We start from the raw sequence: 26,081 nt of genomic DNA, 5'->3' as shown, positions 1-26,081 counted from the left end.
TTATAAAACGTTTATAATAATATAATATATATTATATTATATATAATGACACATCCCCAGGCTCCGTCTTCAGCCGCAGCTTTCCAGTCAACAACAGCAGAAAGGCTGCAGACTCTGGCAGTCTGAATAAGATGTGTTGTTATTTGCTTCTTACACCTCACCAAAGGATAACCACCGCTCTGCATTCTCATCTTCCACACAGACTACACTTCCCACAATGCATCTGTGCCGGCTGTACAGGAGGTGGGCGGGGCCGGGAGAGCACGGCGTTCCTGTATTGTGTGATCCTCGCTCTGTGTCCTCACGATGTTTTTCCGCAGAGCTCTGCTAGTCGGAGGATCAGCTGCTGCTACCGCAGCGCTTCTGGCCGCTGTGGCTGTCGGTAAAAACGGAGGAACATCCGAATCCGATAGTCTGACACCGCCGGTAACAACGGGGAAATGGGACCGCAATTGGGACCGGTGAGGCTTCGTTTTGCGCATGCGTGTTGCTGGATGTTGGAGCGTGAGCTGCAGATTTTCCTAGTCTTGATATTGCGGCTGTATTCGTCTTTTCCTTGCCTTAGAAAGCAGACACAGACTATTGGTAAACGGTCTAAAAATGAGGGCCTCATGTTCAGCCCCTGATGCTTCTGGATGTCCGCTTTAGTAATGCATTTTCATCTGAAGTGCATTGTGCCAAGGTAGGCTGCCCGTTCAACGTGAATAGCCTGTAACGCACTTCAGCGCCTGAAAATTTTGATCCTGCTGCATTTTTTTGTTTTTGCAGCATATTGCAATTTGAAACAAGTGGGAGTAAAATAAGCCCTGCCCTGTCAGTGTTGCCAGTGGCTGCAATCCAAACCTCCAGCATTGATGTCAGTAACTGATCTAATAACCCCCAGCACTGGTGTCAGCAGAAGCAGTAATAACCTCTATCATTGGTGTCAGCAGAAACAATAATAACCTCCATCATTAGCGTTTAAGGATGAGCTCAGGCGTGTTCGCAACCTGCACGTACAGAGCCCGCCAGGAAGTCGGCACTGCACAGCGTTAATCGCAGGCAGTGAGACATTTCCCGATCTCTGCAGCCGCGGATTGGGAAATGTCTCACTGCCTGCGATTAGCGCAGTGTCGGCTTCCTGGCGGGCTCTGTACGTGCAGGTTGCGAACACGCCTGAGCTCATCCTTATTGGTGTTAGCAGAAGCAATATTAACCTTTGTCATTGGTGTCAGCAGGCACAGTAAATTACCACCAGCGTTGGTGTCAGCGGACGTGCTGATTACTGCCAGCATTGGTGTCAGCGGACGCGCTGATTACTGCCAGCATTGGTGTCAGCGGACGTGCGGATAACCGCCAGCATTGGTGTCAGCGGGCGCGCTGATAACTGCCAGCATTGGTGTCAGCGGTCGTAGTAATAACTGTCTCAGTAAACAGACTAAAGCACCGTTTGTGTAGAGTGATAAAGAACAAACGAGTTGTTTACAAGATGGGTGGTTAAAAGAGGAGTAAAGGAATTTTTTTTTTTCCTGATGCACACTTACCTAGGTGGATGCAGCATCTGTCCCCTGGCGCCTCTACAGTGAGAACTGAGCGATTGAACACCACCGATCACTTGGTTTTCAGTGCTCCGCTCCGTGAGCAGAGAGCTGCAGACTGTCAGTCACAGCTGTCTACTCTGCCCCCTCCTAGCTTACTGGAGCGCTGAGCTGTGGAGGGGCGGGGAGCGGCCGTCTCAGGCTCTCAGTGGCTCGCTGAGATCCTGAGCCGGGTGTCAGTCCAGGCACCTGGCAGAACCAGACTTTATTGTGCCTGGACTGATATCCGTGACATCAACAGAGAGCGGAACTCAGCCTGCTCTCTGCTGAAAACGGGTCAAAGAAGTGCGAAACGAATTGCAATCTTGTAACATGCAATAGGAGAAGTACAGCCAAACGAGCTTTGGCTATATTTCTCCTTTAACATAAACATTAGAAAGGAAAAGGGTTGCAATAACTTTTGTTGAAGTATGTATAGTAATCTTTGGATGCTTATTTTGTCTTGTAGTCGGGAACCAATGTCAATGGTGAACCTACAGAAGATCAATGGAGAAACAGGAGAGGAAGAGTTGAATGCAAAACTGACTAAGCACAAAGCTAAAGCCACTAGGCACATCTTTCTTATACGACATTCACAGTATAGACTCGATGGAAAGACGGATGAGGAAAGAGTTCTCACATCACTTGGTGGGTATCCTAAAACATTTATTGTTGATGTCCAGATCATGTTAACCATTTGCTGCCCTGACCAATTCAGACATTTCTCACAAACATGTAAAAATCAGCATTTGTTTTGTTAGAAAATTACTTAGGACCCCCAAACGATATATATTTTCTAAAAACAAAGTCCCTGGAGAATAAAATGGTAGGTATCACAATTTTTTATGTTGCACAATATTTGCTCAGCAATTTATCAAATGCAAATTCTTAGGAAGAAATACCCTTACTGAATTTTGGTGCACACAAACACAATATAATATCCATTTTTTGGTAAAATATAAAAGATGATATTACGCCAAGTAAATAGATACCTAACATGTCCCACTTTAAAATTGTGCACACCCATTGAACAGCGACAAACTACGGTACCTAAAAATCTCCATAGGCAACACTTTAAAAGCCTTTACAAGTTACCAGTTTAGAGTTACACAGGAGGTCCTGTGCTAGAATTATTGCTCTGACTCTTGACACAATACCTCGCGCGCGGTGCGATCACTGTTTTACGTATGTATATGGCACCTTCGTGTAGGTTCACATTTGCGTATTAGCACGGGGGACAGGGGCAAGTAAAAGAAACAAACTTTGTTGACACTGCACCTATTAATTATTTTAATTGAACTTTATTTCTATCATAAGGAGTGAACAACATCCGCTTTGAAAGCATTGCCTGTGACAGGTCCTCTTTATGGAGAGATCTGGGGTCTATTAGATCCTATTAGATCTGCCCTTCAAAGCAGCCGATCAAAACGAGATTGGTTTGATCAGCTGCTTTACAAGCTAGTAATAGCTTGTAAACAAACTGAAACTGGAGATGACACAATCCTGATTGCTTCCAGTTTCTGATGTCACAGAAGAGGGGAAGGAACCTCTGTTCCTTTCAGTTTTCACAGTGTATCTGATGTGACCAGAAGGGTAGGACCCTGTTCCGCCGACTGTAAAAGTGATCGGGTGGCTGTTACCCTGACCTTCTGGCGCCCCCAATCAGCGCTCTCAGCTCTGTCTCCATAGGAAGCTGCATCCTATGTTGGCACATGTGTGGTCTCGCTCCCAAGCCAGGCTGTGTGCATCCATAGACACACACAGCATGGCTCTGCCCCGCCCCCTGCTCCTTCCTCACAGGATTTGACTAACGGCAGCAAGGTCGAATGGCTCCCGCAACTTACAGCCAAGCTTGTGGGAGAGGGGAGAGAAGACCTGCAGATGGGCACAGTGCTAGATGAATGTAAGTATTTAGGGAGGGGGGATGGAAGAACAGCTACTAGAAGTTTTTTTTTTTTTTTTTTTTTTATCTATAGAATGCTATAAAAAACCTTTTGACTTTATAACCACTTTAATGTATGCTTTTTCAGAAGGATGCAAAAGCTGATATTCCTTTCATGGAATGCTTGATATTTTATCTGCCTGGTTTCAATTGCATTACAACTGTTATGCTTTGCTTTGTGTAAAAATGAAACAAAGATTGTAACCCTTAGACCGGCCATAGATGGAGCAAATTTATATCCTGCAACCACATTTTGATTCCCCCATCAACACTGACAGGGGAATGCCTCCCGCTGAGCCATTGTAAAATCTGGCAGGCTGGTTGTGTACCCAAGTTGCTGCCCATATATGGTTTGAATCTCAGCCAGTTCAGCAGGAACCTTCTATGGCCGGATTTAGCTATAAAGTGAATTAACTTTTAACAAATTAAAATTTGTTATTTGTTTTGAAGGTCGTGAGCAAGCAGAGCTAACTGGGCGGCGTCTGGAAAGTCTAGGATTGAAATACACTCATATTGTACATTCATCTATGACCAGAGCTAAAGAGACAACTGAAATAATAAGCAAATTTTTTCCAGGTAAGGTTGTTTTACAGTAACCCTGCCCATACTCGCTCCAGTGGGAGCAGTCAGATATTCTTTAAGGCCTGTGTTGATGGGATTTGGGCTTGTGTCTCTGCCATCAGATTAAAGCGGACCTTCAGTAATTTTTTCAACTTTCCATCTATTAAATCTTCTGCCCTTGTTGTTTTAACTTTGGATAGTAAAACATTTTTTTTCTGCCAGTAAATACCTTATACAGCCCACTTAGGCCCCTTTCACACAGGCACCATCAGTTTAGCCACGTTAAAAACGTATCAGTTCTTATCTGTTGCTTCATCCGTCTTCATCCGTCATCCGTTCCGTTAATCTCCGTTTTCATCCGTCTTCTGTTCCGTTAATATCCGTTTTCATCCGTTAAGGTATACGTTTACATCCGTTTTTTCATCCGTTTTTGTATCCGTTTTCATCCATTTACAGCAGTTTCTTTGCATTTAAGGAAATTACCCAGAAAGCCTTGCTCCACCCATCCTACATTGCCATGCGTGAACAATTTGCTGACTACTTTCTATCTCCATCAGGAGAAGTTTCATGGCAGTATATATATATATAATGCAGTGCAAATTTAAATTTATTAATTCATTAATTTGGGTATTTCATTGTGTTTTGATAGCATAAAAAGACACAAAAGCACATGATATGTTCAAAACAGTTTTAGTTTTATTATTCTGCATAACCCTTTTAAAATAAAGTTTTTTCACTTTGTTTTTTTATTTGTCAAAGTATGAACTTTGAATAATTTCTTCAAAACGGATCTTAACTGATCGGACGTTGACGGACATTGTCAGTTAACGTCAGTTAATATCCGTTTTGACGGATCTGGACGTAGCTTTGTACGTTAAAAAAAACGGATAAAAACGGAAGCGGAGGTTAACTGATGGTAACGGATGGTCATCCGTTTGCCCATAGGAATGCATTGTCGTCCGTCGACGGATGGAAGAAAAACGGATAGACGGTCCGTCCGTGTGAAAGGGGCCTCTCTGTTTCTTGTCTGGTCATTAGCCTAGGCTTATGACAGCATGCACAGCTCTCATTCTTATGAGAGTTTGCCAGGAGGGGGGGGGGGGGGGGCAATGAGAGCTGCAGAGCTGGAGGTGTGCCTCTGTGTAAATCCAGGAAGTGAACAGGCAGCAGCTTCAGCTGCCCACAGTTAAAATGTCTGCAGCAAGACTCAGTGGAGGAAGATTTATGCAGCATATTTGGCAAGTACAGAATCACAGTATATATAAAATATGCAAAGTGGTTGGAGGGAAGCTTCAGAATGGCAAAGATGTTTTTATTACAAATCATGTGAGCAGATTGCAATTTCTCTTTAATATGCCTCTGAGATCATTTAAAATTGATGACAAATGCAACTGACCTGCAGTTGACCTCCTCCTGACCTTCCTCAAATGGGTTTTGCATTCCCATAGATATGTAAGGGAATTCAAAACCTGCTTGATACTAACAAAAGCCTGTTAGCACATGCCCTTAAGCTGGTTATTCACATTACAATCTGATTGTGAAATCTATTTTAGATAAATAGTTGCCATTCTTCCACTTTTTTCCATCATTCTTTTAACCACTCCCTGCCCGCGCTATAGCCAACAGACAACTACAGCGCGGGGCTTAATTGCCGGGAGGGCGACCATGGACGTCCTCCTGTTTCCCTATTCCCCATGCGCCGCTGAGGGCACGCATCAGGGAAAATCTGTGTTGACCGTGTCCCATGGACACAGCCAAACACAGATCGTGGTAAATGGCCAATCACAGCGGCCATTTACCACTCGATCGAAATGTCCAATGGGAGATGATCTCAAATGTAAACATATGAGATCATCTCTCAGTGCCAGCTCTCCTTCCTCACACAGAGACCGCGTGTGAGGAGGGAGAGCTTCGCAGCTGAAAATCTGAGTGATAACCATTTTCATAGTACAGTAAAAATACAGTAAATCGGTGCCACATCAGTGCCATTGGTTGTCACAGCCCTCATCACTGTTAGTGTCACAGTGCCATGTGTCACCTGCCACATCAGTGTCATGTGTCAGCTTTCATCAGTGTCACGTGTAATCAGTGTCACGTGTAATCGGTGCCTTCTGTCATCAGTGTCACGTGTAATCGGTGCCTTCTGTCATCAGTGTCACCAGTGCCCACCAACAATGGCTAGAAAATCATTTACAGCTGAGGAGGCGTACAATATTCTTGCAGCCGACGAGAGCAACGGGGACCTCTCCGCTTCGGATTCCTCAAATTCAGATTCTAAGCCTGACGTGGACTACGAGCCTGTCCTAAGCAGTGGAACACTGACAGCCTCAGAGCAGGATGAGAGCCCGCCCGCCAGACGAAGGCGTTCTGGTGAGGAGGCAGTTCCATCGACCAGCACCGCAGAGCCATCCACCAGCACCGCAGTACTAGCAAGAAAGGCCAAGTACCAGTCCCATGCCAGCCTTCCCTATTCCCTTCAGAACCCCTTGTGGCTTCCTCCTCATTCAGGAGAAGCTAAGGTTCCCCCTTTCACTACCCGTCCAGGTGGACACACAACATTTTTCACCATAGATTTTTTCCACCTTATTTTTACTGAGGACATGCTTGCATCAATTGTGGCCCAGTGCAACCTATATGCCCAACAATTCATAACAAGTAACCCAACGTCCTATTATGCCCTTCCCTACGAGTGGAGGGCCCTAACAGTGGAGGAGTTTAAGATTTTTTTGGGCTTCACATTCTGTATGGGACTAACCAAAAAAATGAATTGCGTTCATATTGGTCATCCCTCCCCATCCACCACATGCCCATCTTTTCCTCGGTAATGCCAAGAACCAGATCTGTCATGATTATGAGATTCCTATACTATAATGATAATATCCAGTGCCCTCCCAGAAATGACCCAAATTATGATAAGCTCTATAAAATTCGGCCACTACTAAATTATTTTTCTGAAATCTTCCCCAAGTTGTTTACCCCAGACCAACACATATGCGTGGATGAGTCCCTTGTCAAATTTACTGGCAGGCTGGGCATAAAACGATTTATTCCCACCAAAAGGGCCCGCTATGGGGTGAAGCTGTATAAATTGTGCGACCGAGCAACAGGGTATACATATGCTTTCATGGTATACGAAGGGAAGGACACCCAGCTGCATCCCCCTAATTGCCCAGACTACATAGGAACCAGTGGGAAAGTCGTTTGGGAACTCATAAACCCACTCCTGGAGAAAGGCTATTTGTATGTGGACAACTTTTATGCTAGTTTGCCCCTGTTCCGCAACCTTCACAGGAAGAACACTCCAGCATGTGGCACCGTAAGGAAGAACCGGAAGGGCTTTCCTCAAAGGCTCCTCAATCAGAAATTAAGAGTGGAGACGGTGAGTTTATGGAATGAGGAAATTCTGGCTGTGAAGTGGAGGATCAGAAGGGATGTCTACATGTTGTCTTCTATCCACATCCTTTGTGGAGATCACCAGGAGGAATGGCCGAATCCAAAAGCCAACATGTATCCATGAATACAATATGTTCATGCGGGGTGTCGACTTCAACGACCAAATGCTTGAACCCTACTTAGCCACAAGACGAACATACCAGTGGTATAAAAAGTATTAATTTGTTTAATTTGGCCATATACAACACCTATATAATCTATCGTAACTCCACTGAAAGCCCCAAACCCTTCCTTGGCTACCAGGAGGAAATCACTACTGCCCCTATATTCCCGAACGGCCCACCAGAAAACATTTGATCTAATGTGATTAGCCCACTCTCCGAACGCCACTTTCCCGATAAAATCCCTCCCAGACCAACAGGCCAAAAACGTCAGAATGCCGGGTATGCACCAAAGGAGGAGTGAGAAGAGACACCATTTATTATTGTTCCCAATGTCCTTCAGAACCAGGCCTCTGCATAGTTGTATGTTTCCGCCGTTACCATTCTTCAGTAAATTATTAGTGAAGTATGGTAACCATAACCCTCACTTCATGCCATTTATTTTCACACCCCTTATGCCTCTGCTTGCTCTGTAACTGACCCTGGCTTGTTATTCAACCACTTTTCTGCCTACCGATTCTGTACATACCTCTGACTGATCTGGAACTGACCCTGGCTTGTTATTCGACTATGCTTCTGTCTACCAATTCGGTACATACCTCGGCCTGATCTGGAACTGACCCTGGGCTGTGTGACCATGCCTCTTGGACTGATCCAGTACCCTACTACTGGACTAGTGGGATTCATAACACAGGGGTCTCGCATATGTGAGGGGCTCCAGAAATGTTTTTTCTGGATGAAGAAAACTTTTTTTTTTTTGTTTTCTCATTCCTAGATTAGGGTCTGGAGACTCGGAGGCTTCAAAGAGATTTGGGTGGGAGAAGCCTCTACCCCTCTTTCCATTCTGTCCTGAACGAGGCCCTACTTCTGCCTGCAGGACTTCTGCTATCATGCCTCTGCCTGTCGTATGAACTGACCGCACCACATGGACCATGTTCCTGCCTACTACCAGGACCAATATTTTGGCACTGCTGACAATCTCTGCCTGCACTGACCCTGGACTATATATGGACAGTATCCCTGCCTGATGCCCTTTACTGACTATGGACAGTATTCCTGCCTGTTGCCTGGACAATTGTGTTCACTTTTGGTGACCAAGTCCCTGCCTGCTGCCTGGACCAGTGCTATCCTCCTGTGGACAACTACGCTACTAAAACCACAGGTAATCTTTTGTTTACCCTTTGCTCAGCAGAATGTATTTTGGGGTGTAATTCTTGGTATGTGCATGCTATGTGTCCCTAGAACACCTGACTGTGTTCCTTGCATGTTGGGCCTCTGTATGTGGCCATTGTCCTGGTGCTCCAGGGCCTTCAAACGTGTAATAGGTGGATGAGAAATGAGATGTGTAATTTATGCTCCTAGAATGCCTGACTGTGTTCCTTCATCTTGGGCCTCTGTATGTGGCTAGGCTGTGTAAAAGTCTCACACATGTGGTATCGCCATACTCAGGAGGAGTAGCAGAATGTATTTTGGGGAGTCATTTTTGATATGCACATGCCATGCTTTGGAAATATCTTATAAATGGACAAATTTTGTAAAAAAAAAAAAAAAAATGCGTTTTCATTTTTTTCCCACATTTTCCAAAAACTTCTTGGAAAAAAAATGAACCGTTCAAAAGACTCATTATGCCTCATAGATTATATGTTGGGGTGTTAGCTTTCCAAAATGGGGTCATTTTGTGGGCATTTCCATTGTCCTGGTGCTCCAGGGCCTTCAAAAGTGTAATAGGTAGTCAAAAGTTAGATGTGTAATTTATGCTCCTAGAACACCTGATGGTGCTCCCTGTATGTTGGGCCTCTCTATGTGGCTAGGCTGTGAAAAGTATTGCCATACTCTGGAGGAGTAGCAGAATGTATTTCGGGGTGTCATTTGTGGTATACACATGTCATGTGAGAGAAATAACCCATTACAATGACAATTTTGTGGAAAGAAATATAAAAAATACTAATTTTGCAAAGAATTGTGGGAAAAAATGACAACATCAAAAACCTCACCATGCATCTTGCTAAATACTTTGGAATGTCTTCTTTCAAAAAAGGGGTCATTTGGGGGGTATTTGTACTTTCCTGGCTTGTTGGGGTCGCAAGAAATGAGATGGGCCACCAGTACATCAGGTGTGTGTGATCATTTTTTTTTTTTTTTTTTTTATGATTTGTGCCATAGCTTGTAGACTTTCTAACTTTTACACAGACCAAATAATATCCACTAATTTGGGTTATTTTTACCAAAGATATGTAGCAGTATAAATTGTGGTCAACATTTATAAAGAAAAATTAATAATTTGCAAAATTTTATCACAGAAACAAAGAAAAATACGTTGTGTTTTTTTTTTTTTTTTTTTTTAATTTTTGGTCTTTTTTCATTTATAGCACACAAAATAAAAACCCAGAGGTGATCAAATACCACCAAAAGAAAGCTCTATTTGTAGGAAAAAAAGGACAAAAAATTAATTTGGGTACAGTATTGCATGACTGAGTAATTACAATACAAAGTGTGAGAGCACTGAAAGCTGTAAATTGGTCTGAGCAGGAGGGGGTTTAAGTGCCCAGTAGGAAAGTGGTTAAACTTGTCCCTTGTGTTGCTGTTCCCAGGCATAAATTGTGCATTGCCTAGTTAAAGGAGAAGTCCAGCCAAGCTTGTTTGGCTGTGCTTCTCCTGTGGATCACAGGAGTGCAGTTCGTTTTGCACTCCTTTGACCCGTTTTCAGCAGAGAGCGGGCTGAAGTCTGCTCTCTGCTGACGTCATGGATGTCAGTCCAGTCATTGCGACAATAGAGTCTGGATCTGCCAGGTCCCTGGACTGACACCCGGCTCAGCCTCTCAGCGAGCTGCTGAGAGCCTGAGCTGGCCACCCCCTCCACAGCCCAGCGCTTCAATGAGCGAGGAGGGAGCAGAGCATAGAGCTGTGACTGAAAGTCTGCAGCTCTCTGCTCTTGGAGCTCTGAAAACCGAGTGATCAGGGATGTTCAATCGCTCGGTTCTCAGTGCAGAGCTGCCGGGGGACAGATGCAGCATCGGATCGATGCTGCATCCACCTAGGTAAGTATGAATCTGCGAAAAAAAACCTTTTACATCTCTCTTAACCACTGATATGGATCTTACTCTGTTGTACCTTTTTCCCCTTACTTCAGGTGTGAAAAAATCTAGCTCTGATTTGCTTCGCGAAGGAGCTCCTATCCGACCAGATCCCCCTGTGTGCCACTGGAAACCAGACGTAGAGGTCAGAAGAGTTTACTATACGTGTAACAACCTATGTTGTGTATATAGATAGCGGTTTACAGTCTGTATGGCTTCTGATCAGAAAACTATCTCCAGCAGTATTATGAAGATGGGGCACGTATTGAGGCTGCATTCAGGAATCTTATTCACCGAGCTGACCCTAAGCAAGAAGAGGACAGTTATGAGATTATTGTCTGCCATGCAAATGTGATCCGGTACATGGTCTGCAGGTGAGACTCATCCTCTGTTTATCCCATTAGTGCCCAGTAGACTTTAAAATTGTCTTTTCAGTCTTAGAATAAGATGATGATAAACCCTTCTTGTTGTTCAAACAAAAGGAAAAGCAGCTAATTCTACACCCAAGATGAGGCTTTTTTTAAAGTAGATTCCAGGCAAACCTAAGAACACCATTTTATAGCCCACTTATGAATGCCATAAAAATTAATCCTTACTAAAATTACTAGTTTACCATTCTGATAGCAAACTGTATTCTTATATTTTTATAATAGTACAGTCCTACCTCTCGTTGATCACTGAAGTGTCAGGCTGTCTAGCTTCAGCTCAGCGCTGATAAGACATTCAAAAAGCTGTCATAGCAGTGGTGCTGCGAGGATTACATGGTAAAAATAAAACTAAAGGCTTTAAAAAGATCATTTTACTTTGCCCATCAAGGGCAACTAGCATTTTTAGATATGGAGGCAGCTACTTCAGGCTTCATTTACTCTCAGTAACTGAGATTCAAATTCTTACAAATGCTCAATCCTAATGTGGATTTTTTCTAGCTTGTATGATCTTCCAGAACAGTGCAAGCTTCTGCATTGCAAGCTAAACAGGCTTAAGTGCACAGCTACTGGAGGGGTTGTGTTGAGGCTGATTACAGGCAATGGAAAGGTCAAATGATGACTATAGGTCAGTGAAAGATGCATGCAGTAATGAAAAGAGGTGTCACCTTTCTAGCCTTTTAGAATTACACATGCTTCTAAATCCAGAAGCTGACTGAACAAAATTAGGATTTAAGCTGCCAAAATCTATATCTTCACTCTTTCTTAAAAATCTTTCCCATAGAATTCTACAGACCATTACAGTGGATTGTAAGGGTTTACAACCATTTTAATATAGCATGGGTTATAGGCTCATACCTTCAGGTGATTTGATACTGGCAAGCTTTTGATGACATGCCTCTCTTGGGTGCCCCCCTCAAACCCTACCCCTATCTGTAAGAGCCTCATTTTTTTTGCTAGTGCCTGAAGGTGATGGACCTCTTTTTTTCCTTCTTGACTTCACGAGTTCATCATTTTTTTTTCTGGGGAGGCCTGTAATATTTGCTTTAGGCTCTGAATCCTGCATAGGGTGTTAACCTTTGGCACTTGGTGCAATGAGTTAGTCACAGGGTGCCATACAATCACTGAAGACAACTTCAGGGGTATGCCCACCAAGACCAGCAAAGCCTGGACTTTATATACAGTCCAGTGTTGTAGCTAGGTAAGACGGGGTCACCCTGTGTCTTTGACCATTACTGTGTAAAACAGTGCTATGTTTGAAATGTTTGCACTATGAAGTAAATACATTCCAAACTTGGTGCTGGAATTCAGCCACTCAGAGCTCCATCTCAATCACATTACTGGTTGCACTTCCCCTAGAGCCCGTATACGGTATTCAGACCCTTCCTCCCCTCCTTTCGTCATGAGGATTCATTGCAGGATGGTCTTACACCTGGCTCACTCCTTCTAGACAGGCTTACTTGATCTCCTGCACTCTACTCTGTGAGAACCACACACGGGACTACCCTCACTTTTAGCTATAGTGGAGACAGGCGAAAGGGAGCCAATTCTAAATAGCAGGCGAACATTTGCTCTGCCGAATGCCAGTACAACACTGGTCTCAGCATGTGATTCTAGCTCTATTTCAGGCATGCAACGAGCAGCTTGTTTGACAAAAGCAAAATTTTCTGCAACTATGTCACAATTCCTTGGACAGATTATGGCCTTAATCCTGTCCTGCCCAATCTGGCATACTTTTAAACGGTTCTAGTGGGAAGCATCAGTGATTATGGTACCATTGTGATTGCTGTCCCATTGGTCTCATGATGGGGAGCCAGTCCCACCAGTTGACGATTATTAGTGGGGTGTGGGATCAAGAGCTGTCTTTGACAGTGACACAGTGGTTTGCAAGGGTTCGCGATATTCAGCAGATGGAGCTTCTTACAGCTGCACTAGGGGAAAGAGAGGAGGAACACAATACCCGTTGGATACACTGGGACCTGTTCCGCTTCTTGGACAAATATAAGACCTACATTTAAATGCCTTATTCAAGGTTAAATTAGGGCATTGGGTCGTCGGCCTTGCCAGAACTCCATAACCACCCCTCTTTTCACCTTCTTACCTACATCTGCTCCCCCCCCCCCCCTTTTTTTTTTTTTCCTTTCATAACCTTCCCCCTCATTGACACCACGGGTGTCGCCCACTTTCCTTTTCCTAAAAATTTTAAAAAATATACCCGGATTGCGAATACATACTGGCACTACTCCTGGGAAATCAGGTTAGTGAGCCACAACTCACAAGAAGTCTTGTATACTAGATCAGCCCACCAAAGCATACTGGCTTGATATCCGACCAAGGGGGACAAGCCCCCCCCCCTCCTCCCTAATGAGCATACGGAAAGGTCTATACAGATCTCTTAAAGCTAGGTTTTTTGAGGGTTAGGAAATTTCCTATACAGTCCTGGTTGAAATGCAAAAAAAAAAAAAAACAATGTCTATTGCAGAATCTTTTATAAACAGTTATCCTGCTGAATTATTGAATTGTTATGTAACCTTGATTAACATCCCAGTATTGTACATCGACTTAATTGATGATTAATTGTAATAGCCTAACCACAGACTAAACTGTTTGTCATGTTTGATTCATTGTATTTCTGTATAATCCACATTCCTTAAATAAAAAAAAAAAAAAAAAAAAAAAAAGAGCTGTCTTTGATAGCTCAGTCTCTGTGCTGGGAATGTGCAGTAAGCGCACTGTCAGTACGGAAATAGCTACTGGGTGACACATATGCGGCGTGTGGGCGTTAAAGCCCTCTCTTTTGCTGCTGCACAAATTTGTTGAACGGCCAGCAACAGGTTAGTACAGCCATCCTTGCCCAGAACTCAGAAGTGCCTCAGCTCCTCTGCTACTTCTCAAACAGAGCCCAACCCTGATATGCCAGTCCTAGAAGATGCAGAATTAGGGGAATGAAGAAGATTTTTAAGGCAGTGTTGGAGGAAGCGGTAGTAGATTTCTCTCTCCCGCCCCATTGCCATTAGAGTTTTCCCTTTAAAGCTATTGCTTCCATTAGACAAATGGATTCCCTGTTTCTTCTTCCTCAGGACCTCACAGGGGGCACCCTGCTTCAAAATCCACCATTGCATTTTGGATAAGGAACTTGCTTACAAGAGCGTTAGCTCTTTAACAAAAAACTCTTCCTGTATTATGTGCCCACTCTACCAGATCTGTTGGAGAAATCCAGTGTCTTTAGGCACCAAACCTCTGTTGTCTAAGGCTGGCCATACATTAATCTTTTTTTTTTTTTTTTTTTTTTTTTTCATTCAACCAGTGGGTTGGCTGAAAAAAAAATGTACCTCGATTGTGTGAATCGCTACCACAGTGCTATTGTATTCTACGGCACTGATTGTTCAGAAAAACCTGACAGACTGGTTCTGTACAAGTCAATTGATCAACTTGTGTACAACCAGCAAGCCCATACATAGATCGAAATGAGGCGGTCCCTGATGAACTGGATTAATTTCGATCTATGTCTTATGTTCATACTTTCTAAAGGTTTTACCATGTTGATGTCCAGTCTTGTGCAGATGCAGCATTTGGTCGCAAGGTTCTTGCAGCGGCACTCTGAACTTCGGTGCTTTACCTCTGTTGTTTTCTGGGGCCTGTTGGCACAGTTCCATTTGCCTAGTTGTTGCCCATCCTTTCTATTGCTTAGGCACGTCCCATGGTGCATGAATAAGTTGCCTGTGTCCTGTACTGTACAATTAGGATAAGAGGAATGTTGACTTGCCTGTAAATTCCACAGGCCACTCTCCCTAAATTTTCCTTGGTACTCTGCATTGCTTACTACAAAACTTCATGTGTGGGGTAAGGTGCTTCAGGGGGTGTGTCCTCAAAAGCTCACCTGAAGATGTAAGCTTATAAATAGTGATGTATGCGTAAGTTGCCTGTGTCCTGTACTGTACTACAAGATATGAAATTTACAAGCAAGGCAAAATTCCTGATTGGATTGATAAACTTTGTTTAATTTGTACTTTAATGTAAAGTTCAGCCTCTACTGGTCGATAAGACGACAAATGAGCTAATGTAAGCACTACAGCTAAGAACTAATAAGCTGCAATATATAACATTTTTTGTTTTTGAGTTTAAATGTGCTTTAATAAAGGTATGCTCTAACTAGACTAAGAAATGTATAATTGAAGACCATATAGGATGCCACAACCTGCTAGCATGAGGCTTTTTTTTTTTTTTTTTAAATTACCCTAACCATGTTTGAATACACACTTTTATAAAACACTCTGGGTTCAAGTGACCTGTGATTCTGTGAACAGACTAACCTGAATCTGTTATTCTGCAAGCTAAATATTTTCAGCTGTCTAGCTCCCTGTTAATATTTGCACATCTGAGAATAGATTATAGGAAGAAGTATTACTTTCAAGTTTCACAGAAAGGAGTATGAATTAATTTCACCACCTAGTGTACTGTCAAACACTAGCTATGTAAACACAGGATCATGGGAAATGTATTGACTTAAAGTGGTTGTAAAGGCAGAACGTTTTTTATCTTAATGCATATGCATTAAGATAAAAAACCTTCTGTGTGCAGCAGCTCCCATAATACTTACAGTATCTCACAAAAGTGAGTTACACCCCTAACATTTTTGTAAATTTATTCTATCTTTTCATGTGACAACACTAAAGAGAAATGACACTTTGCTACAATGTAAAGTAGTGAGTGTACAGCTTGTATAACATTGTAAATTTGCTGTCCCCTCAAAATAACTCCACACACAGCCATTAATGTCTAAATCGCTGGCAACAAAAGTGAGTACACCCCTAAGTGAAAATGTCCAAAGTGTCAATATTTTGTGTGGCCATTATTATTTTCCAGCACTGCCTTTACCCTTTTGGGCATGGAGTTCACCAGAGCTTCATTGGTTGCCACTGGAGTCCTATTCCACTCCTTTATGACAACATCACAGAGCTGGTGGATGTTAGAGACCGTGCGCTTCTCCACCTTCCATTTGAGGCTGCCCCACAGATGCTCAGTAGGGTTTAGGTCTGGAGACATGCTTGGCCATTCCATCACCTTTTACCTTCAGCTTCTTTAGCAAGGCAGTGGTTGTCTTGGAGGTGTGTTTGAGGTCGTTATCATGTTGGAATACTACCCTGCTGCCCAGTCTCCAAAGGGAGGGGAATGCTCTGCTTCAGTATGTCACAGTACATGTTGGCTTTCATGATTCCCTCAGTGAACTTTAGCACCCCAGACAGCACTCATGCAGGCCCAGACCATGACACTCCCACCACCATGCTTGACTGTAGGCAAGACACACATTTTGTGCGCCTCACCTGGTTGCCGCCACACATGCTTGACACCATCTGAACCAAATAAGTTTATCTTGGTCTCATCAGACCACAGGACATGGTTCCAGTAATCCATGTCCTTAGTCCGCTTGTTTTCAGCAAACTGTTTGTGGGCTTTCTTGTGCATCATCTTTAGAATAGGCTTCCTCCTTCTGGGACGACAGCCATCCAGACCAATTTGATGTAGTGTGCGGCGTATGGTCTGAGCACTGACAGGCTGACCCCCCCAACCCTTCAACTTCTGCAGCAATGCTGGAAGCACTCATGTCTATTTCCCAAAGACAACCTCTGGATACGACGCTGGGCACGTGTACTCAACTTCTTTGGTCGACCATGGCAAGGCCTGTTCTGAGTGTAACCTCTCCTGTTAAACTGCTGTATGGTCTTGGCCACCGTGCTGCAGCTCAGTTTCTGAGTCTTGGCAATCTTCTTCTTAGCCTAGCTCTAGGCCATCTTTATGTAGAGCAACAATTTTTTTTTTTTTTCCAGCTCCTCAGAGAGTTCTTTGCCATGAGGTGCCATGTTGAACTTCCAGTGACCAGTATGAGAGCAATAACACCAAATTTAACATACCTGCTCCCCATTCACACCTGAGACCTTGTAACACTAACCACTTCAATGTAAATAGGAAAAACCGCGCTAACCTGAAGATAAAATAAATTAAATAAAATAAATATGCAGCAGCATATAGTGCGATTACACCAAAATCTAAAGTCCTGTAAAAAGCTGCGCTAAAAATTACTAAAAGTCCATATAAATGACATCAAAGGGGATTTCTCCAAATCCTTTTCAAGTGAAAACACCACCACCGTGCACTTCTTAAACAGTAGTGACAATCCACCCTAGTAGTTGAGCCTGCTTACCAGATGGCAAGCATAAAAGGGCAAGTGGCTTTAGCCTAGCCAAGGCCTTTTAGCTTGCTGGCGCTCCCGGTGTTCCTATGGGGGGTAAATCTCCAGGCTCGCTTAGATTGTCCACATATCAGCATTCAACACGAGAAACCCGGATGACCCAGAAGGAGAAAAGAACTCGCCATAGTATAAAATCCTCCAGATATTTATTAAAGAAAACAAGTAGTCACTTACATTCAAGTTAGCAAAGTTGTGTATACAAAAAGAGCCGGCCGGCATGCAAACAAACGGAGCCCGTTCTCTCACTCCGAAAGCGTGGTGACGTCAATGCGTACCTTCCCAGACGCGTTTCGTCATCATCTGACTTTGTCAATGGGGAACGGGCAACGCAGCGACTCACCACAATATAAAGGGAGCCAAGCCTCGTTCTGAGTAACGAGCATCCAGGCGCCATATTAGATGTGGGAAAAAATTCCCTGAGTATCCAGACGTCCTGAGCGGATGTGTATCGCTACACTCTACACTCATCAGTCTCAAGATGAAAAAATAACCCCAATTTGAACGCACTATTGATGTCTATCGCAGCCTTATATGTACAAATTAGGTGTGAAAATATATATAATTACATTATATATAGTAACATTAAACTATCCTGCTTCTATCCCAAATTAAACTGTGTATACAAATACACATGAAAAGTATATTAAATGAATAATACACTAAGTGAAATGTGATCAACATGTATTAGCCAGAAAAAGAACTTTATGGTGTGATGTATGTTCCCTCCTATTATTGAAAATATTTCCCAAAAAATATATAATATATAAGTAAATATATATATATATTGTGAAAAAAAAAAAAAAAAAAATATATATATATATATATATATATATATATATATATATATATATATATATATATATATATATATATATATATATATATATATATATATATATATATTCATGAACAAATAAAGTACTGTGTGTATATCAAATCAAACTCTAAACTAAAATAGTGTATGAATGCATATTATATAGTTTACAGTGAATGTTGAATGGAATCAACACAAAAAATATTTTATTCACCCTAAAAATTTATTTTACGATTATTTAGTGTTATAAATGTATATAATGATAAGTGTTCCACCTGTTAGATCATCATGCTCCAAATCAGGTATTATATGACATAAGTGTCAAAAACAGGGTCGTAACCAATGTCACATTTTATAAATCTTAGTGACAAGAAAAAAGGGGGGAAGGATAAAAGGCACCCGCATGCTCATATCTCAGATCGAGTTCACAAACCCCAAAGAACAAATTTGATGTAAATTAAAAAAATGTTTTGATATACAAGTAAAAATACAGCAATGTAAGCCAAATAAATAGAACACTGCACCACTAAGGAAATCATGAATTGTCAATGAAAGCATTGACATCGGTTTCAATATTCAACCCATAGGGTGCATATGTTCTTAATCTATGGATCCAAACCATTTCTAACTTTGATATTTCCCTAACTAGGTGGCTCCCTCTCCAATGGGAACTGAACCTATCTATACCTAAAAAAATTGTGTTGGAGGGGTCCCTGTCATGTACTTGTAAGTAGTGTTTTGATACAGAGTGGTTCCTAAAGCCGCTTTTAATATTTGTAATGTGTTCATTAAGGCGGACCTGAAGAGGTCGCTTGGTCCTGCCCACATATTGCAGGCCACAAGGGCACTGCAACATGTACACTACCCTCTCCGTGGTACAAGTGATGAATGGTTTGATAGTATAAGATTTTTTAGTACTATTAGAGAAAAAAGTGGTGGTCCGTCTGTGTGAACAAGCACTATATGCACAGACCCTACACCGTTTGCATTGGTAAAATCCCTTCAAGTGGTTGAAGAAACTAGGTTTTGAAATTGGTGGATTCAAAATGTTTGGGGCCAACTGATTACGTAATGAAGGTACACCCCTAAAAATAACTCGTGGTTTATCAGGCAACACCTTATTCAGTATCGTGTCGCTGCGTGCAACGTGCCAGTATTTATGTATAAGGTTCTTAATGGAATTGTGCTGTAAAGAGTATGTAGTCAGAAAGGGGACACCAAAGGAAGACTCATCCTTAGTACAAACCTCCCTCTCGGCCAGTAAATCATCCCTATTTACTACCTTGACTCTATCAAGGGTGGTCCTCAAGAATTCCTCAGAGTATCCCTTTTCCAAGAATCTATCAGTAAGAACATTCGCCTGTTCAATAAATTGAGTCTGACTAGAGCAATTCCTCTTAAGGCGGAGATATTGACTTTTTGGGACCGACTCTAACCAGGGACGATGATGACAACTGTCCACAGGTATAAATGAGTTTCTATCGGTCTCCTTAAAAAAGGTTGATGTAACAATATTATGTTCACTAATAGAAACTTTTAAATCTAGGAAATTAATACTAGTCTGACTCATCTCATAATTTAAAGCAATGCCCCTCTGGTTAGCATTGAGGAAGGACATAAATTCCCGCAAGGCCACCTGCTCGCCATCCCATAGGAGGAGGATGTCATCTATGTACCTCGCCCACAAAATAATCTGTGGCACTTCGCGAGCATAGATGACATCCTCCTCCCATTTCCCCATGAAGAGGTTCGCTAGGCTAGGGGCATACTTAGCCCCCATAGCTACTCCCGTATTTTGCCTATAAAAGTTATTATCAAACCAGAAGTAGTTGTGGGAGGCTGCATATTCCAGCAACTCCATTATAAATCCCACCTGGTTTGACAAAAGGCCAGAATCTCTATCCAGGAAGTGTTTAACCGCCTCCAAACCCAACAAATGTGGGATTATGGTATATAAGGATGATACGTCTGCCGTAACCATCCACATCCCAGCCCTAACTTCAATGCCAGAAAGTAACCGAATAACGTGCCTAGAGTCTTTAATATATGACGGCAACCTCTGTACAAGGGGTTGTAAATAAAAGTCTATATATCTGCCCACCCGGGACGTGAGTGAATCAATGCCACTCACAATTGGGCGTCCCGGGGGGCAGACCAGACTCTTATGTATTTTCGGCAAATAATAAATTGTGGGTGTACATGCAGCTCTAGGGACCAAATATAGGCTTTCTTTTTGACTAAGAATGCCCAAACGGTACCCCTTATTAACAATTTTCTGCAGTACTTTCGCATATTTCAATTTAGGATCAGAGGGAAGTATTGTATATGTACTCTGGTCCTCCAAAATTCTATACATCTCGGTCATGTAGTCTTGCCGGTCAAGAACCACAATCCCACCCCCTTTGTCCGCAGGTCTTATAACTAAATCCTTATTTCTACAGAGGGAATCAAGGCCTTCTTGTAAGGTTTTATTGAGTTTGGCATTCTTGACCTCCAAAAGGTCCAAATCTTTCAACAACATGTCTCTAAATACCTTGAGTGCGGGTGCCAGCGTGCCAGGGGGGTTGAATAATGAGGCATTGGAGAGCCCTGAGTGAACAATTCCTGTCTCCAACGTCACATTATCTTTAATGGGATTGTTAGCCATATAGCGTTTGATATTTAATTTTCTTACAAATCTATGGATATCCATATATGTATGGAATTTGTCCAGCTTGGTAGGCGGGACAAATTTCAGACCTTTGTCCAAAATGGCTTTTTCAGGGTCAGTTAAAATTCTAGAACTGAGGTTAAAGATCCCCTTCCCTGTTACCTTTTGGATCTTTTTAGCTGTTCGTAACCGCCTCCCCCCTCTGACTCCTCTCCTCTTTCTCCCTGTCTTTTGATACCCTGAGTGGTTTTGTGAAAACCCCAACTTGTCTGTTCCGGGGGGGCCAATGCCTCATTACGAGGTGTTGGTCCATTGGGGTTCCTGAGTGAAGGCGTGGAAACATCCCTCCCACCAAAACAATAGGACTGGGAGAGATCCTGGGGAAAACTGCCATCAGGTCCCTCACTATCAATAAGTGGGAAAAAACTGTTGGATGTTGGGATATTGCTACCCCATTCTGGTTCGAAACCTGAGTGGCCATAACCTGGTGATTGATATCCTGAATTCCCATCATATCCGCCTCTCCAGGTTTCTGGGTAGGCGGTATTGTAACCCCCACCTCGCTGACTAGAATGGGGCCCTCCTCCCCTACCTCTATGGGGGGGTGCCCTGTTAGAAGGAAAACCTTGTTGATAACCTCTAGGGTCATAATTGGGAGGATGTTGGATTCTGGGTGGACCACTTGGTCTTATTTGACCCCGAGAGGAGGGGCCACCTCTAATTTTCCCATTACCCCTATATGGTGAATAATGGGAGTAACCGTTTCCTCCTGTTCGTGGGGGTCTAGTCTGGGGCATACTCCGCTTACTGAGATAAGGGGCGGAAGTTGGTACACCCGGTGGACCCACCCTCATATCTTGGGGTTGGTTGGCAACAGAAGTATCCATCTCGTTGCTATTTTGTTTGGCTAACTCCTCAAGAAGTTTTTTTTGCCAGTCAAAAACAACATTCCCATGGTAATCTGATAGATCTCTATTATATTTCTTTTTTTTCTTTTATCCTTTGATCTTTGTCCTCTTTTTCAAGGATTTTTTGTAAACTCAATGATTTTTCTTTATATTCCTCACTGTCTTTATTGGGATGAAGCTTATCTTTAATAGTTTTAATCTCATCATCTAATTTAGCTAATTTAGTGGTCTTTCTATCCACCAAAAATTTCAAAAATGAGACACCTGCCTGATTAAAATACCTGTAACCACTTCAATACCAGGCACTTTTGCCCCTTCCTGCCCAGGCCAATTTTCAGCTCTGTCGCACTTTGAATGACAATCCTCTACTTGCGCCGGCAGTTATCATGAAAGACATCATGACGTCCAGTCAGGCTAACCGCCCGGCCATCATTCTGCTATAGGCCGGGCGGGAAGTGGCTAATTGGGCCCAATTTGGACATTTTCGCTTAGGGGTGTACTCCACTTTTGTTGCCAGCGGTTTAGACATTAATGGCTGTGTGTTTTGAGTTATTTTGAGGGGACAGCAAATTTACACTGTTATACAAGCTGTACACTCACTACTTTACAATGTAGCAAAGTGTTGTCACATGAAAAGATATAATAAAATATTTACAAAAAATGTGAGGGGTGTACTCCCTTTTGTGAGATACTGTAATTGAGCCCTATCTCTATCCAGCGTGTGCATGAATGCTTTGGCTGTCCGGGACTCTCTCTCTCCTGATTGGCTGAGACACAGCAGCAGTGCCATTGGCTCCTGCTGCTGTCAGTCAGTTAGCCAATCAGGAGAGGGGTTGGGCTGAACTGTGGTTCCACGTCTGAATGGACACATGGAGCTGTGGCTCAGCTCGGGTGCCCCTATAGCAAGCTGCTTGCTGTTTGGGCATTTGACAGGAGGAGGACATGGAAGGTCTGAATAAGGACCCCAGAAGAGGAGGATCTGGGCTGCTCTGTGTAAAACTACTGCACAGAGCAGGTAAGTATAAAATGTTTTTTTATTTCTTTAAAAATAACAGACTTTACAATCACTTTAAGCTCAAGCTGAGCTGCCTGATCATATAAGGGGTCTATTTATTAAGGTTTTCACCCAAGATTCACCCATTTTTCTTATTGAAACCTGAAAAAAAGAGTGAATCTTGAGTAAAAACTTTAATAGGTATACTCCATGGTGTAGAGTAGAAAAGGGCAGCAGCCCTTGGGCGGCACAGTGCTGTAGTGGGTAGCACTTTCGCCTAGCAGTAAGAAGGGTCGCTGGTTCGAATCTCAACCACGACACTACCTGCCTGGAGTTTGCATTTTCTCCCTGTGCCTGCGTGGGTTTCCTCCGGTTTCCTCCCACACCCCAAAGACATGCTGGTAGGTTAATTGGATCCTGTCTAAATTGTCCCTAGTATGTATGAATGTGAATTAGGGACCTTAGATTGTAAGCTCCTTGAGGGTAGGGGCTGATGTGAATGTACTATGTATATGTAAAGCGCTGCGTAAATTGACGGCGCTATATAAGTACCTTACATAAAAATAAATCCTCATAAGTAAGAAGAATATGTTCCTGTTTTTGACATGATTTGTCTTTTTGCACAGGGCATTGCAGATCCCTCCTGAAGCCTGGCTCCGTATGTCACTTAACAATGGGAGCATCAGCTACTTGGTTATCCGCCCCACTGGTAATGTCTGTCTGAGGATGCTTGGTGACTCTGGCTTTATGCCACCTGAGAAAATTAGCCGGACGTGAGTGTCCACAGCTTGTTGCACCATGCAGCTCCATCACTGCCTGCCCTGAAGATACCTGGATAATCTGACGCTGCATTTAATGTGACCAGCACGCACCCTTTCTGTGCCTTCTTCTGTGATTCACACATTTTTAACAAGATTGGATACTGTTGTAAAAACAATGACTATGGGTTTTGTTTTGGAGGGTGTTATTTGCATCTTCAGGATATCAAGCACATCTACTTACAGCAGATAGGATGCGGACCACTTTGGGCTTTCAGTTTTGTAAGAGAAGTACAGCACAGGTGGCCATATGCTGTAATACAGAAGGGAAAGTAGTATCAGTACCTGTTGTGTTGTTCATAATGACTTTATTCCTAATTATTATTTTTTTTTTACAATATAAATGTATATTAATGTGTAAAATTTAGTGATCACAGATGCTTTCTCCAAGATGGGATTTTTCAGGTTTAAAGAAAATAAATTCAGGGATTATGTTTTACTGTTAATATCTAATGACAAACGCCCTTTTTAAAGTTTTGGATAAAGTATAATCAGTTAAAACATTTTTTTTTTTTAAATATATCCGAGTAGTGCATGGAGAGCCTGTTGTCTGTGCAACAGCTCTCACCATTGAAGATTTGTTCTCTAGTCCTGTTACGGTGACAACTGTAAAATTTTAGTTTGGGCTTGACCTATCAAATATTTTGGTCAATAAAATCGTGCTAAAGACAGTAGTGATAAGCAAAGTACAGTAAACTATACCAGCATATAATTGATCAAATCATGAAGGACAGTGTGCTTACTTGTTTGAGGTTACAACTCTTTGCACATCATCTGTGAGCTTGCCAAGAGTTATTGAACAAGTCTAGAAGTTCCTATATCATGTATGTCTATGACCATTTTCTCTCAAGTCATATCAGTAAATCTTCCCAAATTCCCCTTCTCAATGTAAAAAAACGAAAAAAATTACATAAAAACCAGGGTGTCCAGCTATTTTTTTTCTTTTTTAATTAAATGGACGAAAGGATTTTTTTTTGTATTGTAGTAATTTTTACCAAGTGCTCCCAAGCATCTGACAGGTTATTAAATGACTGTAGTTAAAGCATTTAATTAAAATGTTATAGTTGTTATGCTGTGTTTACTATCTCATAAGCTAAATGTATGTAAACATTGCATGAAAGGTTCATTTGAATGAAAGCTTGCGATCTTAATAGCCAATTAATGAAATGGCCTATATGAAAAATGTAGAATGAATTGACACCATGATGTTGCAGAGCTGTTACTGCACAAAGATTGTACATATTTTACCTAGTGCAGCTCTACTGAGAATACAGACTTCTTTCTGTACCCCTTCTCTAGAGGTCTTAAGGCATTTCTCCTGATTTAGGCTTGACGCAACACACACTTCTTGAAAGACTTTGTCGCCTTCCTGGCATATTGTGGGTTCTCTCCTCCCCCACTGAACCAATATTAGCTATAAAGCTCTGGGAATGCCATTGCTTCACCATTTTCTTTTATGTCTCTCCATAGGACCATTTTTTTTGTAAAATCTTTATTTAGCAACATTTTAGTAGGAAACTACACACCATGTAAACATACAGAACAAAACATATAGAGGTTATACTTTGATACAGGCTAGTGCAGGTGACTATGCTAGGCTCAGGGCAACATCACTTTTAATGGTCAATAGTCAACATATTAAATTAAGATGACCAAGGGATGGGAGTCTGGCCAGGTGCCAGCTCCAATCCACCCGAGGTGCTGAATGCTCAAGAGGGTAGGGGGGCGCCTCCCCCAATAGCGATCCAAGTAGAGGGGGGCAATTCGCCTCCATCAACCTCACCCAAACCGCCACCCAGCAGAGAGCGCCCCCCCTTCAATCCCAAGTCAATCGGGAGGCGGAAACAAAAGCCCACCCCCTTAAAGGGGGGGGGGTCTCCTCCCCCCCAGCTAACCATTGCAACCCTAAGTCCGGACAGTGCAACGAGTAAAACATATTGTTGCATCCTGATATCAAAGAGGCATTAGGTAGTTAAAGAACCAAAGAGAATAAGAGAGAAAGCAAAGAAGAAGTGAAAGGGTAAAGAGAGAGCAAGGTAAGAGGGGGAAGGAGGATGGGGAAGGGTAGAGGTGGAGCAAACCTTATGATCTGGAGAAGTCCTGTAGATCAGAGCCGAGCGAGATCCGTCAAGGACAGGCCCTCTTTATAGCAGGTAGGGGTGAAGGATATCATTCAGTGGACATTATTGCCGTTGTCTAAGAGGGATCTTAGAGATGGCTCTGCCAACTCCAGCAGAGCCAGGTCCAGGCTAGAGGATACATGATCGAGGTCAGACATAATGTATAGTCTTTCCATGGACTCCATATAGTGTCAAAACGCTGCACTTTTTCTTTACAGGTCGCTATCCAGTGTTCGGCCTCCCTGATATCGTGTACTTTTTTGATCCAATCTTCCCTTGAAGGGATCCTGGGTTGTTTCCAGTAGATGGCGTCTAGCTGCATTTAAAAGATGCGGTAAGACACTGTTTTTGTATCCACTAATCGGCATCCGGGGAAAAGCAAGAGGAAGTAGGCTGGAGACAGGGGGATATCAAG

At 42.6% G+C, this 26,081-nt stretch overlaps 1 protein-coding gene across 3 annotated transcripts; it reads left to right on the top strand.

Annotated features, from left to right (window-relative positions):
• The first annotated feature begins 217 nt into the window (after nt 1-217).
• LOC141140944 (serine/threonine-protein phosphatase PGAM5, mitochondrial-like) lies at nt 218-24,616 on the top strand. 3 transcript variants are annotated; one of them, XM_073628511.1, is made up of 6 exons: nt 218-461; nt 2,026-2,204; nt 3,949-4,074; nt 10,744-10,832; nt 10,931-11,061; nt 23,355-24,616. In XM_073628511.1, exons 1-6 carry the CDS (start codon nt 307-309, stop codon nt 23,503-23,505), a joined length of 831 nt encoding a protein of 276 aa, XP_073484612.1. In that variant the 5' UTR covers nt 218-306; the 3' UTR covers nt 23,506-24,616. The 3 variants fall into 3 exon arrangements, with proteins under 3 accessions (XP_073484612.1, XP_073484604.1, XP_073484621.1); XM_073628503.1 differs by having other exon boundaries at nt 10,928-11,061; XM_073628520.1 differs by lacking the exon at nt 218-461 and adding an exon at nt 473-682 and having other exon boundaries at nt 10,928-11,061.
• The last annotated feature ends 1,465 nt before the right edge of the window (nt 24,617-26,081 follow it).

Source organism: Aquarana catesbeiana, linkage group LG01 (genome assembly GCF_042186555.1).
Source record: "Aquarana catesbeiana isolate 2022-GZ linkage group LG01, ASM4218655v1, whole genome shotgun sequence".
NCBI classification, from domain to species: Eukaryota; Metazoa; Chordata; class Amphibia; order Anura; family Ranidae; genus Aquarana; species Aquarana catesbeiana.
This window is presented reverse-complemented; position numbering and strand designations above follow the sequence as displayed.